We start from the raw sequence: 18652 nt of genomic DNA, 5'->3' as shown, positions 1-18652 counted from the left end.
CGCGGAGCCGGCAGCCGCTCGGCCGTTGGGCAGCGCCCCGCGCTGTGCGCCGCTCTCTCCTTACAACTCAGCGTGTAGCGTACGCCGGATCACCACCACCACCCCCCGCGCCTGGAGGCAGGCAGCCGGGATGGGGCGGGCCGCCTCGCTTCTTAGGATCCGACTCCGCTCCTCTAGGCCCGGCCCAGTGATGGCGGCGCCCCGTGCTGCCATAGCAACGCCGTCGCGCCGGACTACGCATGCGCGCACTCCGCCTCCTTGGACCGTTTATTGGAATGGGGCCGTTTTTAAACCCCCCTGCGCGCGCGCTGGCGGTTCGTTCCCCGGGGTGTGCTCCGATTGGTAGAGAGAGTCATCCCTGTTGCGCGCCGATTGGCTCGGAGCGAACAGCGGGGGCGGGAGCACGTCTGGTTCTGCCTTGTGATTGGCTGGCGGCAGTTGGCGGCGCGGAGCGAGGGGTTTGTGCGAACGGCGGGAGGTGAGGCGGGGAGCGGAGCGTCGTGTTGTTCTGTGGCTGTGCGGCCTCAGGGCCGCTTCTGGATCCGTCTGGCTCGCGGTTGGGACGGGCCGGCACCGCGTCCGTGAGGCAGCCCCTTGCATGGAGCCCGTTCTGCCTGGAGCAGAGCCTAGGTAACTACTCGGGGAGGGTCCGTTCAGCCCTTCCTTGAGAGCGGCGGGGACTCCACGGGAATCAGTTAAGGAGCGAGGTGGGGGAGCTGCTGCTAGAGCTGCCCTAAAGCGATGGAAGCTCCTTCCTGAGGCAGCAGCTGGGCCGGCCCTGAGATTTCCAGTGCCTCCCAAGGAAGTTTTGTTTGTTAAACAGCAGTGAGATACCTGCTGCAGGCCGTCGTGGCTTCTGCCCTTTACATAGGGGTTAGTGCAGTCGGTTAGGCACCTGATAACAAAGGTGTTGCTGCTCGTGGGAATCCGTTTGTGTGCTTGTGTGGTGGTTTTCTCAGCCTCTCAGAAGCAGGAGAGCCAGTCTCCCTCTATATTCCTTACTTAAACAACTGCTTTGTTTCTGAAGCCTTCCACATTTAAATGGGCTTCATGCTGACTTTAAACGATGAGCCGTGTGGGGATTTAGAAGCTGGTCTAATGTTAAGCTTGGCAAATTGTGATATTTGTGTGTGTGCACATCAGGAGTTTCTAATCCTTTTCACTGCATGTGTTGTATCAAGCACAGCTTGTTCATGTGTCCAGTTGGTTGTTTTCCTTAGTGAGTTATTTCCTGCTCCTCCTGACAAATGCTATTTGAAAATTTATTGAACGTAGTACCTTACTTTCTTCTTCTCTGCCATCTTTTTTTCCCCAGGTTTATTCCTGATAGGATGGTCCCTTTCAGTTTCCCTCTGTCAAAGTATGCTCTTTGGGACCCAGTTCCCGTGGGTGATGTCATTGGTTCACATATTGCCTATTACAGGTAAGGATAGCCTTTTTTTTCTTTTTTAAAAGCAGCAAAGAGTTAAAACAAACTGTGATCACAAGCAGCCCTTATACACAGGTCAGAGCAGCTTCCACATATCCTTGCTGCATAATGCTTCTTGATTTTACACATTCTGACAAAATTTTAAATGGATTACTTTTATTTTTTATGAGTACACTTGATTATTGAGCAGGTAGAATATGCATCATCATCACTATTTGTGTAAACCCACAGCTTTACTTGGAACGTTGAACTTTCTCCAACTCAAAATTGCTATATTGAGCTAAAATGATGCTGATGTATTTACTAACCAAGATTCCAGATTTCTTACTTTCTTACTTTTATTTACTGAATAGTCATTTTAGTTATCTAATTCTTTTCCTGACTTACATTCCTACATCACAGAGTCCACACTACTCCTCCTATTAGAATCCCCAGTAAATATTGTGCTAAAATGGGAGAACATGGACTCAAAATTACTTAGGTGTTGTGGCCTGCTCTACTCTTTTGGTTTCTGAAACTCCTTGGAGGTTCTGTGTTTTGGTCTTAGTGTTTCTAGCAGGTACTCCTGATACTAAAATAATTCACTTGTTCATCTCTAGTTCTTGCAAAAAACGTTGCCCTCCAGCCCAAAAAGCTTTTCTCTCTCCTTGTTTAATCTCCCTGGAAAAAAGCTCTCAAATGTTTGCTGGGCTAGTCAAGTAAATAAGTGTTGAGGTGATCGTACAGTTCTGCTCCATTTAAAATAGGTTCTTCTTGAATATGGATCTTTGGGATGTTGCACAGAATGTAAGATAACATTTAACAGTGCTGTACAAAACACTAACTTTATCACCTTGATGTAAAGAAGCAGCCTAAAGCTTTAAACATTTTCTAACTAAAAGATTATAAAAGTCAGGAAATTTTTGCAGTAAGACACAGTGAAAGTAATTTGGGTCTTAAACTTGCTTATTGTCTCTTTAGAAATCCAAAGTTGTCTATGATGGAGAAACCCCTGCGACTTGCTTATCGCCACGCTAAGCAGAGCGACAAAAAATTATTTGCCTGTTTTTTGCTTGGGACTCTCACAGTAGATGAAGGTAACTTTAAATATCACGTGCACAGACAATAGTGGTTGAATAAGCCTTTATCAAGGAGCCTGAGTTGTTGATCTTGGATGCTAACTTTATTTATTTCAAAGATGGGGAAGGCATAACGCTAACAATAGACCGGTTTGATCCTGGACGAGAAGTTGCCAGCGGATCGGGCAAGGTTCCAACTGCATCTCTTCCTGGAGACTTCTTGATTACATGTACAGTTAGTGCGTGGGGACCTTCTTCAGACAGCATTATAGTGCACAGTGCTGAAGACATCAGCTTGGCTTTCAAGGTAGGTGACTGCTGGCAGCCTTCAGGTTTTTCAAACAGTCAACTGCCTTCTAGGTGGAAGATTAGACTATGCATAGGGCTTGATTTCCAGCCCCACTGATTTAAAACAAACACACAAAAGTAGTGGCTGAAAGAAGATCGCTTAGTTGGTTATGTGAAATGAGCTGTTTGAATGTCATTGAAAAGGATGTTGAAAAGTACTGCAATCAGTAGTCTTCAGAGAAATTTAAAGAGAGTGTAACCCTTAAACTTGGACTAAATTCTTGCTGTGTGACAATAAATCTTCAGCAAAATGAGCAGGACATCTGTGGTAGCAACAGACTTAAACAAGAAAGAGCATTTTTTTCTTTGAAATCTGAGTGAGTTGCAGTATTTACATGACAGCTCATAAAAACCATTGTCAAGCAAATGACATGCAAGAAAACCTGTTAATTCTCTATAGGCTAATACTTATATCTGAAATATGTCTCATCTGGACCCCATGGACAGATAGTCTAGTATATGCACTATCAATTTCATTAATTATTTGTCTGTAGTTATTGTTGTGATAAATGCATTAAAATACTCATTCATATTTTATACCACCAGTAATGTTTACTTTCCATCTAAATTTTCCTTGGGGTGATATATCCATGTGTTAAAATACAAATTTCTTGAAAACTAACAACTCGCTTTGGGATTCTAGTTGCCTGTTATGATTTCATTAATTTTCATACAATTCAAGTAACCTTGGGTTTCTGAACATAATATAAAGCAGTGCTAATATCTGCGTAGTTTAATTTCAAATACATTTTACATTATTATTCATTATATTCAGTATAGCCAGGAGCTTTGGAAACATGACTTAATAGGTTTCATTTCTATAGTATCTACTGTAGTACTAGCTGTAATGAATAATTTGAGTTTCCACTGTAATAAAAACTGAATTGTAGTAATAATATGAAGACAACTTCATTCTTTAACTTCTTTCTCTTTTCCCTGCTTCTAGGATTTGCGGGACAGCCTGTGCAGTAAAGATTCACTGGATCTTTCTAAACTGCTCACTGTCAGAGCTCACATTGTTTTCACAGAAAACCTGGATAATCTAAACTTTAGTTTTCACTGGGCTTCTGTTACAGCAGCAAATATTTTGGAATATACACCAGTGAAGTCTGTCCCAATTATTCCCACAGCCCTAGCAAGGAATTTGAACAGCCCTATGAATATTGCACAAGTTCAAGGAACTTATAAGTGTGGGTAAGTAAAGGATAATCCTTAATTGGCCAGCCAGTATGTTGTGCTCCTTTAAAAAAGGGAGGTGGAGATCATAATGCTTTTCTTTTTAATAAAACAACTGACACCAAAAGGACATAATTTCTGGTACCTAGAAAAACTTTATAAACAGGAAACAGAGTCAAGAGAAAAATCTTAGATTGTTCAGTAGAATCTCTGGCTCTTGTCTTCAGGAGCACCTTCCTGCTAGGGCAGACTGAGGTATACATAATTAACAAAACAACTATAAACAGCATTCAGCTGTTTAAACAATTCCAGTGCTGATGCTAAAATGAGCATCAGATAAATGTGAAAAAAGCTTTTTCTGTTAATCATGCTTTTAAAGATGACAGCGAAGAGTTGGCATTCTGACTTGTAACTGTTTTAATAGGGTACAACAGGGAAAGAATTTGAGGCAACTGAATGCTGTTTTAGTTTGAGTGACCTTGTGAATGCATTTCTGAAAGTTATTCTTCAAATTTACTATGATTTGCTGTTAAATTTATTATGACTTGCCCTTCTGGATTCATTGCTAGTAAAAGAATATTAAGCCAGGATTGTGCTTGCTAATTCTTTATGCACAGGGCTTTGGTGAAAAGCAGTAGATATGGAAAAAGAATGGTTTTGATCTTTTTTTCCACCAACCTTTTTTTTTTTTTTTTTGATACTTTATAATCTTTCATTTGTCTCTTCAGGATTTCTTGACTTACCAAATATTGAAAATAAATAAATCATCTTTGTTTCAGCTACCTGACTATGGACCAGACACGAAAGCTACTTTTGCTGCTTGAGTCTGATCCAAAGGCATATGCTCTGCCATTAGTTGGAGTGTAAGTATTTGGCTCTGTATAGATTAATACTTTTACTGATTTAAGAGGTATTTGATGGAATATGTAGAGGAGACTTGGTAATGTAATGATCTCTAATTAGATATTTCTTCTTACTTTAGTTGGATGAGTGGAGTTACTCATATCTATAGTCCTCAAGTCTGGGCCTGTTGCCTGCGATATTTATTCAGTTCTTCAATTCAAGAAAGGCAAGTCACTTCTATCTACAAAACATAAATTACTGGCTACCCATAAATGTGTCCTGCCCAGAAGGCATGACAGCATGTGCTCTGCTCAAGGGTATTTGAGAGAATATCTGATTGATGCTGTATAGGAGTTGGGTCTGTCTGTTTTTGTTGTTGTTCCTGGTTTTGACTTATGCCTCACAAATCTTCTGGAAACTGATAAGTGTTAGCAAGCTGGGTTAAACATCCCAAAGACAGAAGAAGGTAAATATTAATATCATCAAGGTCACTGCATTTTTTTTTTTTTTTTTAGTTTAAATAAGAATTGGCAGAGGACATTTAAACAGAGGTGGGGTTTTAGTTTTGTTTTTGGACTTTTCTTCTGTTTGATTTTTTGATGTGGTTTTTCCTTAGTTGTATTTAACCACTTTTTTTTATGCTCAATCATACTTGCTTTTCAATTATTAAATGAAAACACATTTGGTGAACAGATGTTTGTAATTACTGAACAGACTTTTCCTTAAGCAATTTAAATACACACAGATGCAGATAAGAGCCCAATTAGATGATTAGATTTGTGTAGCCAAGTTAGATGCTTGACTTTCATTAACTTTCTGTGATTTTTATCCTGGAAATGAATTGAGTTGATTTGATAAATCATGCAAAGAGAATTTACCTCTGCAGACTAACTGCTTAATCTGTACATCATCCATCTTCAAGAATCATTTTGAAGTTCTGTCTGAATGTGCTTTTCAAGCATCTGATTCTTACTGCTTTTTCTATCACAAATAGAAATTAAAAAAAAGTAGTATGGAAGTAGTCATACAATTTCCTGAAAATGCAGATTGTTTTCTTTAACCTTGCTTGGACTTCTGTGTTAATGTTGACTGTTGTAAATTCACTATTTTCTACTTGTGTTTAAAGAAAAAAAAAAAAAACCCAAAAACTTAGTATAATTTTTCTTCAGAAATGTTTTTAACATTGAGTGTTTTTTGAATGCTGAGGAGTAACAACCATCACTTTTACAATGTTTTCTTCTACACAATTACTGAAGTCCTTCAGTAATTCAGCCAAAGTAATAAGTGATCCCAAAGGAGGTAGAAAGCAAAGAAATTATTCCCACCATCTCTGTACTTGGCTTTGATTCTCACATATGGCATCAGTCACAAGTCTCTCTGCTCTACCTATTTATAGCTCAGTGCTACTCAAAATGCACTAAGTGACCAGTCTGATAAATTGTGTGATAACTTGTCCAATATATTGAGAAGCTAATGACCTTCTTCCTGTTTTTTTTTTTACGATGTGGGCTTTTTTCTATTTTAGGGTTTTCTCAGAATCTGGAAGTTTTCTTATTGTGCTTTATTCATTGACACACAAAGAACCAGAATTTTATGAATGTGGTCATTGCAGAGGGCAGACTGAATTAGGGTTCCAGCTCTTAACTTGCAACGAAACAGTACACCTCTTCAAAGTAAGTGGCTTGATTACTTACTGCATCACAGTAGTTAAAAAAAATCAATGCTAGTTGAAGTATTTAAAGGAGACAAATAATATGACCCAAATGAAACTGCACCGCTTATAAATGACAGCTATTTAATGTTACTTATTTCTGTTTTGACAGTGTTTTAAACGTAAGTTGAGCATGTATCAAAGTGAGAGAGAACCTCAGCAGGTGCTGACTTTACTAGTAGTATTTAAGAATCTGCTTTTTAAAATGCAGTGTGCTGTGTTGAACTTTGCTAGTGCTCTTTAAACTTCTGTCAGCTGCTGTGGTTGATGCATACTTGTTTGTTTTCTGAAGAGCAAGGCCTAGCTAGTTATGCTTTGTTCAGAGTTGAATGCAAAATGACATTCAGTGGTTGGTAACTTGCAAACCTCTTTCTGTGCTGCAGTAACAAAGCAGGAGAAATTTTTATTTTTGTGCAAGGTAACTTTCTGAAAAAATTTCATACAGTACTTGGGAAGTACTCAAAGGGCTTGAGGAAATCCTAGAAAATCTGTTCTTTAAATGTTTTCCTGGGAAAATGCAGAACCTGAAATTGAACACTTGTTCATTGCATGCTCTGGTAAAGCAACACACAGGGTAATGTGACCTGTGCTCTTATGCTCTGCTCTTTCTCCAGAAAAGGCTTTCTGAAGACAGAAGGCCTTTAGTAACTGAGGCTTCCTTCTGCTGTTCCCAGCTGTGTAAATTGGTATAGGAGCATTTGTTGTTTCCTATGATGATGAAGGCTTTGTGGAAGACTATCTAAGCAGTTACAACAAGGAAGCATCTGCTCATGGCTATAATTAGGCCAACTAGAGTAGCAAGGGGAACAGTGTTAAACAGGAAAGGAAGCCTGCCTACTTGTAGTAGTGAAAGAATTGAGAATTGAAAGTAAAGAACAAGCAACAAGTAATCAGCTACAAACTTCCTTGAAACTATTTCTTTGGGAGCAGTGTCTTGGTTATCAAAAGCTTCACATTGGCATGCTTCACAAATACAAAAAACTTCATTTCAGAACATTGAACCTTCAGACAAGAGCCCTATCCAGTTTGTATTGAGTGCAGAGAAACAAAATGCAGAAACAGAGTTCTTCAGCAGAATCTGCAAGAAACTTCCTACTAAAAGGTAAATCTTTCAGATGTCATTTATGCACAAAAATCAAATATCTATTTAATCAGTTTATTTTTACATCTTCTATGTAGGCTGTCAGGCTAGCTCTGACTATAGTGATGATTTTGCATTAAAATCTGCATGGGCTTGTTTGTTCTTAGAGCTCACATTCAAGCAAGATGGTCAAACTCTTTCTCCATTGCTAGAGAAAGTACTAGTAATTCTACTCTTGATACTGGTGGTTGTAATTTGGACATTAGATGTTTCTGAGGAGGCCTCTTTACTGATAGAGCTTGGAGTCCTTTGGCTCAAATCTCTGAAATGTACTTACACTGGTAAAAACTTATTTTCTTCTGACCTTTCAGAGCTGAGACTTGGATAGGTTGAAACTTAAGGATTTTGGGAAACCTGACTTATCCATCAGCTTTTTATCTAGGGCTGAAAGATGGCCCTTGTTGTCTTTATTCTTTAAACAATGCCACAATATTTACTCTTTACTTTAGTACTTCCTATCTTCCTAACATAAATCAATGCTTCTCTTCTAGAATGGCATTTAAAAGATGTATGTTCAGGGATGTGGAAAGAAGAGGATTAGTATATTTATTGCCCCAAAACAGCATTTGTATTTTCATTTTTTGGTCCTAGAGCTGTTTGCCATGTGAACTTTCTGGCTAACCAGGGAGACTTACAACTGCTGATTATTTAAAAAAAAAAAAAAAAGCTGATATTTCATTGTAGACTTCACAGTGAAAGATGTGAATGTTTATGAAAACTGCTTGTCAGATTGGGCAGTAATAGTTTGATTTATGTTGTTTTAGTCCTCTTCATGGTTGTTCACCCGGTAAGCTGTCAGCAAGTGATCATGACTCTGGTGTAGAAGATGAGGATTTGTCCCCAAGGCCAATTCCAAGTCCTCACCCAGTGAGTCAAGAGGTAACTAAATAATGTCTTTAGACTTCTCAGGTTCTAGAAGATGTGATAACTGAAGCAGCAAAGCTAATTGTAAGGGGATGAGAGCTTCATTCTCAAAGTGCTAACAGAAACAGAACTGAAGTGTTCCAGGGAGTCCCAGCTCCTGTCTCTAGTCAGCCTGCTTTTGTGCTGAGATCATAGGCACTTCAATTCCTGCATATGCTAGTATTTGGGAAAAGATTATCTGCTAGTTTATCTTGGTGGGTTTGTTTTGTTTCTTGTTTTTTACTGAAGCACATACAACTATAACAGAGTACCTGCAACAATGTATTTGATAATCCACAAGGGTGGTGCTGTCTGCTGGGTCTAAGAGTAGTAAGAGGAGACATGTAGCCTTGCAGTTCCAGGATGACAAGGCTTTTGTTTGGTAGATACAGCTATTAAGCTATATGGAGGCAGTACTTTAAGACTGATCCTATAGATTTTTCTGCTTTTTCTATGTCTGGACTCTCCAGTCATTAAAAAGGTATTCCTTATATAGCTGTTTTGGAGCTGGTAACAGTCATACAGTTTTGAATGGAAACAATATCTTGAACAAATGCTAGGAAGTTCTGCTTGTGAAGTGCAGAAGAACAGTATTTTAGAGAAAAGTTAAACTTGCTTATGTAATTACCTTCAGGTTACCAGGATCTTTCCATCAGTTCCTGAACTGTCCCTTGTTTTGGATGGGAGCTTTGTGGAATCAGGACAACTGCCTAAGCCTGCAGGGACTTCAAATGCTAAAAGTCTTCCTCAAGTGCTACATCAATCTGTTAAAAAGAAATGCTACTTAGGATCTGTTTATTATCCCACCCACTGCTCTGAAGACAAACAAAACTTTTCTGCTAGTATCGGAGATCCTTCTTTGAGGCAATTACCAAACCATTTAAACCAGAAAATTCCAACTTCAAGGTCTTCCTGGGGAAAGCAGGCTCTAATACAGCAACAGTTGCACTGTAAGAAATCTTGTCCGCAATCAAGAAAAAGTTCTGGATCATCTTCTCCTTCAACCCCTTGCACTGAACCTTCCCCAGATACATCTGTGCATCAACCCAGAAGGCCACCACAAAGACTTGTACTAAATCCTGAGGGAGCTGCACAGCAGGGAGAACTTCTGGTTCGAAAAACCTCAGTATCTGACTCCAAGCAGCTTCCTGCTGTTACACAGCCAGTTCTCTACAACTCCTCTACTTTTTCAATGCAGAGCTGCAGAAGACCACCAGAACTGCAGGTGCCAGTTCATGTTCCGCCTTGCTGTCCAGCCAGTGCATGCAACTGTCAGTTTCCTGCTTCAGTCCAATATAATTCAATAATCTCGTGGCAAGGAGTTGGTGAAATGAACCCCAAACATGGAACAGAAGTTCAATCAGAGATAGCTCAACAGAACCCATGCACAATGTTCCATCAGAATACCATTTGTCCAAATCTTTGCTGCAGTTATACAACAAGTAGCCCTATAAGTATGGGGTATCGTGGGAAAATGGGGAGCTGTTCTCTTGAAAATAGCTTGTCACCTGGAATAAGACTGCCTTCAAGTGCAAGCCCCTCTAGTCCCCAGTGCTGTGGTGCTCACTCACCTTGTTTGCACACGCCTGCTTCTACAACAGGATCAGATAATGGGATGATGGGATTATCTCCAGATGCTTACCGGGTTCTTACAGAACAAGATAGGCAACTCAAATTACTTCAAGCTCAGGTTTGTTGAAACGACTTCTTTCTCCTCTGCCCTCTTAGTGATTGTTTTGATACTTTCCTTGTCGAAGGAATAAAGTAAACATTGAGCTTCACCAGGAAGAGAGAGCCTGTCATACCTGGTCCAGTCTGGGGTCGGAATTAGCTCTGTTAATTGATGTTGCTCAAAACACACTTTTTGATCCTTCCCTAGTTAAACTTTCTGGAATTATAACAGTAAATGTAATGTGAAGGTTCCTTTTTCAGCAGACTGGTTTATAATGCAAACTGACATGCCTTCTATATAATTGTTTCTCTATTTTTTTTTTAAAGAAAAAGTAAATTACTGTTTCTCAGTATATACAGACTAGAGACTGGAATTAATGTAAACATACAGGTGAAGTATGGACTGTTCTCATGAGTTATTTTGTCCACCTTCAAGTCTGCAGCCTCCTGCTTTCAAATTTATTTGTACCAAATCTGCAGGATTCATCAGGTTTGCTGGGTTGGAAAACTGGGTTTTGCTGTTCTCACTAAGTTTTATTTCAGTAGCAGGTTAAGTGCCTTCAAAATGCCCACTTCCTGAATTATAATGCTAGCCCTGTGTTCTGCAGGGTGTGACTTGGGATTGACGAGCCAGTGTTTGAATTCTGCTGCTAGTGATGAATGATGGGAATAGAAAAAATCAGTACAATCATAAGCAATATGTGTTTCTCCTGCCTAAATGAGAAAACTGAAATAGGCTGTAGTTGTAGTTCCTGTATGTAAAATCAAGCTCTCAAAGCATGAACTGTGCATCAGGGAAGGAAACCACTCCTCACTGTACAAACACATTGGAGCTGTGGAGTAATCAACAAGCAGGGTGAAGACTTGAGTGAAGGCTGCCTGGATTGCTGTAATTTTATCATTTAAGTGCTTGTTTGTTGAATTTATAATTTCATACGAAGTTGTTTTGACATGATATATGGACAGCTGGCATATAAAATGCTTGGTTGGTGAATGATAGCTTTGCATATGGATAAAAGGGACAGAAAATTCTTCCAACAAGTGTTGCATAAATAGGTTTTTACTCAGGTTTTCTTGATGTAGTCCTGCCAGCATGCACAAAACCTCTTATTTGGTAGCTCTGCCATCACATGCTGCTGAGAATGGAATGTTATGAGAAGTCTATGGCAGTGCATCCTAGATTTGAGTCCAGATCTTAAAGGATACAAACTTAATTAACTTCTGCCTATTATACTTTGTATTTCATTGTACAAATTACACCATTCTGATAACCATTGCAGATCCAACGCTTATTGGAAGCACAGGCTCATCAGGTTTCTTCCTCTGAAGCAGCCACAGCTAGCAGTGCTCTGCAGCCTGAGAAGCAAGGGGAACCTGTTACTATGGAAACACAGTCCTCACCAAGCTTACCCCTGAGGAAGAGTGTGAGCATTGCTGTGAGCACAGGTAGAATGTCATTCCTTAAGAGAAAACAGTCATCACTTCATGGATGTTTCTGTGATTTTTGATTGTAAGAGAGGTAACACACTGCAGAAATGCTGAATGTTCAAAAGCGTGCACCTCAATACCAGCACCAGCTGAGTTCTGAGTGTTCTTTGTGAGTTTAGGCTGCAATGGCAGCAATTTCCATCATTGGAAGAAGAGTTATTTTTCTGATAGCTTTAGCAGTGTCTTGTTTTTAATTGTTTAAAAAGAAAAATTATTGAAAAAGAAAACAGCCACTTTTTTAATGCACTGTTTTGAAAAGAAATAGCTATTACCTTATCTGATTATCTTAACACAATAAGCAATAAATATATTTATCTGTGACTCAAACAGGTGTATGCATGAAGGAAGACTATTCAGATCTAGCAAGTTTTGCATCTTACTTTAAGGCTACATATTACTGTATTGGTTCCTGTTTAATCTGTAGGAAAATATAATTTTAGTAATTTCAAGATGGCCCACTTGTTTTCATCAAGTGTGTTTGAGCATACTTTAAAGTAGCACTCAAGCAGTGTTTTTGCAGTTCTTGGCTGTTCTAAGCCTTAAATCACTTATAAGATGCTGAAAAAAAAATGAATGCAAACAAGTAATTCCTCTAGCTTTACAATACCAAAGGATCTCAAAAGATACCAATGGCTTTCCTAAATGGGTAAATCTCTCTTCTCTTCTAGGTGCTAGCTTATTCTGGAATACATCCTCAGAAAAACAAGATGACACCATACCACAGGGAAAGAAAGAGGATGCAGAGATTTCTAAGGAAGATATAAGCATTTCAATTAATGCTGAACAAGATGCAAGTAACACCAGTATTGCTTCTTCCTTAAAGGTTGTTGACATGCCCAGCTTTGTAGACAGTATTCGTCTTGTGGAAGAAGGAACTCATCAGAATACTCTCCAGTAAGTAACTAGAAATATCTGGTGTTCACATAAGCTGAACTGCCTTTCAGAAGTTACAACCTCTTTGTAGTTCTTTTTTTCAGGAATTATAAATAATCACCTGACTTCAGCTATGTTCTTCCCCTTTGTTTTTTTGATTATGCTTGGAATTGTGCAGCTCGCCAAAACACAGCTGTCTTTAGAGTTTGCACTTATCAGTCATGCACATTTAGCTACTTACCTATCAGCAGCAGCTGATGGCAGGAGCCTTCAGCTTGGAAAACCATGTATAGTGCTGGCAGCATTCCCTTTCTCACCTTAACTCCTGAGCAGAAAGGGGACATTGCTGTAGCTACTTGTTTTCCTCTGCAGCATTCCAAAGCTTTTCAGTTCTTGAGGGGCTTAAGACAAAAAGTTTTTGGTTATGTCTGTCCTCTGAATTCCTCTATGCTTAATTACATTGTATATGCAGGTGCCAACTTCACTGTTTTTTTTTGTTTTTTTTTTTCCCCCACTATTTTCTAAGGTCAGATTCCTCATGTTACAATAACTAATCTGTCTGATTTGGGAGGAAATTTCTAAAATATTTAGTTATCTACTACATCAGTGTTAGTTTTATGTATGGAATAGCTCAACAATTTGGTACTTAATGCTCAGGGAATATTAGTTTATTTTGGGGGGGAGGGGGGGGGAACAAAACCAAAAACAAAGGAGGTGAAATATCCTTCCAGTTAGATTATATTTCTAAAATAATAGTAATATTGGGAAAGAAGAATTATAATGAAGGCAGAATTTAAATATTCATATCCTTGATTACAATTTTATCTACAGACTGTCACTATACTGTTACCATGAGTGTTACTGGTACAGATAAATCTTTTGAATATCATATTTTAAAGAAATACAGTCTTAAGGTTCTCTTTAATTTGGATTCATAAACTTGTGAGACAGTTGTGCAAGTGTCTTATAATAATACCCTCTTATATGAGGGTATGCAGCATCACTCAGATTCCTTTGAAGAGGAAGGAGACACTTTTGGGAATGATGATTAATTGTTAATATAACAGTAACTGATAACCTACATTGACTATCTGGCATGTCACGTGATTTAAATCTTATCACTTTCAACACAGGCAGTTGATCAGTTGGGTTCTGAAATTGTGTTATCTTACATTTGTCTCTTGAGGAGACACTGGCAGGGGAAGGAGGGTTGCTTAACAGTCTCTTTGGGATGATGGTACTATTGATGTATCTGATCTCAGAAGGTTTATGAGATGCAGATTCTGGCTAGTGAGAGAGGATGCATTGTTGCTCACTCTAGAATATCTACCCCAGGGTTTTTGAATAAAAAGGGTAAATTATTGTTTTTTCTTTCACAGTTGTTAGAAATATTTCAGCTATGGGTTTGTTTTCAAGTCATTCATATTCAGTGTGTACTGAATATGTATGTACTTGTAACAGCATCTTTGAGAAGTTCTTATGTGGGCTTTAAACTACCACAGCAATTTTGTTACCAGTTATTTGCTTTGGTTTAAAATAAAGAAATTGAGTAAGTTATTCTCAGAACACATGGAAAACACATTACTCCTGAAGTGCCCATGAAAACACTGAAGACTAATTCCAGTTTTTTAGTGATTTGTTTAATCTGCTTTAAGGTTGTGTCGTCATTGTGTTTTGACTAATCCAGAGAAGCCAATCTTTTGGAAAAACAATGAGGCTGTTGTAATGTTACTCTAGAAGCTGTTTCTTCAGTCCTCAAAAGGCTCCTTGCTGTGGTTGTTCTCTTTCAAAGTCTTAGGCAGAAAACAAATCAAGAAATGCTAGATCCTATTTCCAATACACTTTCCAATATCTTCTCTTCTGGTGTTCACAATAGGAGATCAGGAGTGATATCTTTATCTTCTCTTCAAGGAAACATCTAGTTATGTCATTGGTCTCTTTCAGAACTGGAAATGTCTCCCAAGCACTTGTTCACAGTTCATCCTTAGAGGAAAGTGCTAGCATGTGCTTACAGGAAGAACCAACAGAGGGAGCCAGCAGCCACGTGGTGGCAACAAGTGAGCAAAACCTGGAGCCAGCCATCTCCGTGCTGGCCCGGCATCTGTCAGAGGATCAGAAACTTTATCAGGATTTGCTGGTAATGAATTTAAATTTGATAGTCTGTACTGCATAGAAGTACAACAACACACTGAAGTCACAATGTGGTATTAGCATCACAGAAAACTGTATGCTATTTTCAAGGTCATATGTTACATGCTATGGAAAGCTCTGAGTTTTCAGGTCTTCCCTTTGAGGTTTAAATGGCCATTTTTTACTTTACTCTTCTGTGCATATATGGAGTACCATCTACTGCCAAATTAATTATGTAGTTAGAAGTTGATGTCAGTAGATAACTTTCCCCAGTTAGCCTTTAGAATATCACAATGCTTTACCTTCAAGCCCCTTAAATGGAGGCTTTAATTTGGAACTATGCTGCATTTAAATTGAGAATCGGTGCTTACAGAAAACTTGAAATGTAAGATACTCCAGTATTTTTCTACACTTCTGTGTACACTTTTGTGATATTACTTGATAGTATATAAGCTGAGTATATAAGCTGAATATGAGTCCGGTGTATTTGTCAGAATAAGTTGTTAGCTCAGCTAGTTGTACATTGCAAAATAATTGCTTGAAACTAAAACAGAATTGTTTTATGGCAACTCCTAGATGTCACAATTCTGGCAATGTGGGCTCTTACCCTGCTCCCTTTTTTTTTTTTTCTCTAGGGCCAAGTAAACCATCTCTTAAAGTCTTCAGAAGAACAAGATCACTTTCCTGTAAAAGCAGGATTTGTTAATGATGATGATGCAAAGTATCAAAGTATCAGTGATGGAACAGAAAGGGATTCGGGGACTGACACAGAAGTGGTGGATAAAGAGAGTGTGATTAGTGCTACACTCAAACAGCTGAGAAGTCTTGGAGTGACAATTGAGTCGCCCAGCAGAATGAAGAAAAATACACACAAAGTGGAGAATGCCAGGTAAAATACTGACTGTTTTGAGCAGTAATTTCTAGATCCAACCACAAATGAGGATCAGCTTAGTGAGCAAAGAAGGGACTGTATTTGCTGCCAGTGGGGATTATTTGTCAGCTTGTTCTGCATTTCTTACACAAAGATGAAACACTGGCTCATGCTATGGGTATTTCAGATAGGTGTGAGAGCTCTGTTAGCAAATTCAATTTAATGTAACACAAGTAGCCATTAGAGCATCTGGTGGTTCTTAAGTATTGTGTGTGTGGAAGCACATAATTCCTTAGAAAAAATGCTTGAGTAATTTCAGTCCTCTGGGCTATGTCAGAGTATTCCAGAGAGACACCGTTTAAAAACTTGTGAGGCTGAACATTAAGCAGCAGTCATTAGATATTTTTATCACAACCTCTTAACCCACATCTTGCATTTCGCCAGCGTAAGTGAAACTGTTCTCATAACTTCCACATATATTCAAAATGGCTTCTGTCCTAATCACTTTAGATTGTGAATGTTTCGAATTAAAGTAGAGGGAGGCTGTAGTGGCTGGGCAGGGAAGATGCCTTGGTGAAACAAACCAACAAAAGAACAGAAGTAGAATCAAGCAGAGTAGTGTGAGTCTTCAGCTATATATCAAAAGCTGTTTCTAGTTGTACAGTCTCTAAGCTCTTTTCTCTCCATTTCACATTAAGTTCATCAGATACTTCTATGTGTACAAGAAACTAGTATGGCAACCATGAAAATGAATGTGCCTCCTACTGAAGGATGTCTTCAGAAACTAGAACCTTGGCATTGGGGAACATGAGGGGTCCTTGATATCTGTTACTGAATTTGCATCTTCTATTGCAATACAAATTTGGAATTAGATGCTAGCACCCAGAGCCCAGAGTTAGAGGCATGTAACTTCTCATTTAGCAATGAGAGTTGGCCAACAACTCAAATCAGCTGTGAACAGACAGCTCTGAAATGTGCTGGAAGTTGGTTCTTAATAGCAGGGCTGTGGTTAGCACTGAATCAGGAGGGAATATCACCAGTGTTCCAAGATATTGTTTGAATGCTATCAGTGTGACTAGCTGCAGAGATGCTCTTTAGTATATGCACAATGTCTGGTCTCAGCACTGCACAGTCTGAGCTGTAATGTTTGGAAAGGAGGAGAAATCAATACAGTGAGCAAAATAATTTATCAGATCATTCTGTGAAATGCATACTTCTTTCCTTGTAAATCTGAACTAATTTTTTGATGCTTTATTTCAGCATTTTAGCATGCATAAATCCTGAAGCAGTGGTTCCTGGACTAAATTACATGTCGTTTGCCAATGTTAGCATGTGTGGCTTAACTCCTAATGTAGCTGATCTCAGCATGGAAGCAAATGCTATAGCACTCAAGTATCTCAGTGAAAATCAGTTATCTAGGCTTTCTCTCAGTCGCTCGGGCCAAAATCTTCCTACTGATTGCTGTTTCCAAGACATCTTGCATTCAAATGTGGAAAAGAGCATGGTGGGTCTTAGCTTGATTTCACCCAACAATATGTCATTTGCAACCAAGAAGTACATGAAACGGTATGGACTGATACAGGGAGGGGACAGTAGTGAAGATGAAGAGGAACTGCATGTTCAAGATGGCAATTACGGCACTGTCGAAAGTGAAAGTGTGCTGCACAAAAACTTTACCCCTCTGTTGGATGGCTTAAACCACAGGACTGAATTATCCAAAAGAGCTGATGAAGGAACCCCCATTCATCTGAAAAGTCCCAGCAGAGAGTTGACTGCTAATGCTTTTCTGCCAGAATTGAACAGCCCTATATTAAGAAACATTACAAATGAAATCTTTCTTCCCAGAACAGAACAAGCAAATGAAAACTCAGTTCAGATTTTAAAGGATTTGAAGTCAAAGCACAAATTGTTACCTGGGAAGGTTGAATTCACCGAACAACCTGGCAGGAAAGGTGGAGGAGATATTCAGGTATTTGCTGGAAATCTGCATGCTCCAGCCCTTGGAACATTAAGCCAGTCAAACAGTGTGAATTCTGTTGGCACCATTCTTGATGTGAAGCAACTCAGGCAGCTGCCGAAGTTGTTCTGAGCATCTCCCCAGATAAGTAGCAGATACTGTTTCAAATCTAGAAGGGACCCCTTTGTAAAAGACTACAGGAAACCAAGGATTAAGTTATCTTTTTATGAGGTCACTTTATTGTAGCAACATAAAGCTTGCAAAACTGAGCTTTCGGTTCAGGTTGGTGACAGCCACTTCCAGGTGTCTGCAGTATGTTTGCACTTTTGTTTACAGTTAAACATGATTTTGAAGTATCTAAAAGATGAATTGACTTGAACCCAAGATGTCCTCTTTGCTCAGCTATAATAATGCTGCTTGTTTTTACATGCTTTTTAATTGACTTTTTTTTAAACAGTGACTTTTACTTGCTTGTGCCAACTGTGAAGCCATAGATCCTGTGTGGCATAGCAGGGGTAATGGAGCAAAAGTACCAATTTCCAGAAGCTTTGTTTGGATTGCTGTGTGGGGTTGTGTTGGGTGGGAAGGGCCATGTAATCGTGGCTTTACTGTGCTTAAAATTACTTTGATTTCAGGCAAGATGACACATGTAACAGACTGTATCATGGGATCTTATAAGGAAATTGGAAAAACCAGCACTTTTATCGTTCTTGTGATTTTATTTTGTATGTTTTCTATTTATTAAAACGTACATATTGCTCATGGAGGTCCAAGTTTTCATTAAAAAAATAACAAATAAAACTACCTTGAGTTGTTTGTGATATTTATGCATGAACTTGCCCATTCCCTGTTGTTGTGTGGCATGGCTGACAAAGTCACTGTCACTTGGTATTCAGCAATTCCAATATTGGGTGGTGGGATAAGCAAAAATAAGAAAAAAAATTGTTTTACTTTTGTTCCTTATTAACATACAGATTAGTCTGTGAAAGCATTACAGTCTATTACTGAAATTGCTGTTACAGGATTATGGAAAAGGGCTGTTCCACAAGTTGA

The 18652-nt window shown here is 39.0% G+C and overlaps 1 protein-coding gene across 2 annotated transcripts; it reads left to right on the top strand.

Moving 5' to 3' along the window:
* The first annotated feature begins 27 nt into the window (after positions 1–27).
* STIL (STIL centriolar assembly protein) lies at positions 28–18403 on the top strand. Of its 2 annotated transcripts, none has more exons than XM_031602059.2 (16): positions 28–478; positions 1316–1423; positions 2390–2505; positions 2607–2794; positions 3782–4029; positions 4791–4874; positions 4994–5080; positions 6380–6527; positions 7558–7667; positions 8471–8585; positions 9244–10299; positions 11561–11726; positions 12437–12662; positions 14586–14778; positions 15407–15660; positions 16903–18403. In XM_031602059.2, exons 1-16 carry the CDS (start codon positions 240–242, stop codon positions 17729–17731), a joined length of 4167 nt encoding a protein of 1388 aa, XP_031457919.2. In that variant the 5' UTR covers positions 28–239; the 3' UTR covers positions 17732–18403. The 2 variants fall into 2 exon arrangements, with proteins under 2 accessions (XP_031457919.2, XP_031457926.2); XM_031602066.2 differs by having other exon boundaries at positions 365–630.
* The last annotated feature ends 249 nt before the right edge of the window (positions 18404–18652 follow it).

This window comes from Phasianus colchicus, chromosome 9 (assembly GCF_987193195.1).
Source record: "Phasianus colchicus chromosome 9, bPhaCol1.hap1.1, whole genome shotgun sequence".
In the NCBI taxonomy this organism is placed as follows: domain Eukaryota; kingdom Metazoa; phylum Chordata; class Aves; order Galliformes; family Phasianidae; genus Phasianus; species Phasianus colchicus.
Note: the sequence above shows the minus strand (reverse complement) of the source record. Positions and strands in the feature narration are given on the sequence as shown.

Bases quoted from the DNA above. Each gene is read 5' to 3' on its own strand.
- STIL (XM_031602059.2), top strand. From the start codon at position 240: ATGCGCGCACTCCGCCTCCTTGGACCGTTTATTGGAATGGGGCCGTTT. The intron at 2,795-3,781 runs GTAGGTGACTGC...CCCTGCTTCTAG, and splicing joins ACATCAGCTTGGCTTTCAAG to GATTTGCGGGACAGCCTGTG. The intron at 5,081-6,379 runs GCAAGTCACTTC...TTTCTATTTTAG, and splicing joins AGTTCTTCAATTCAAGAAAG to GGTTTTCTCAGAATCTGGAA.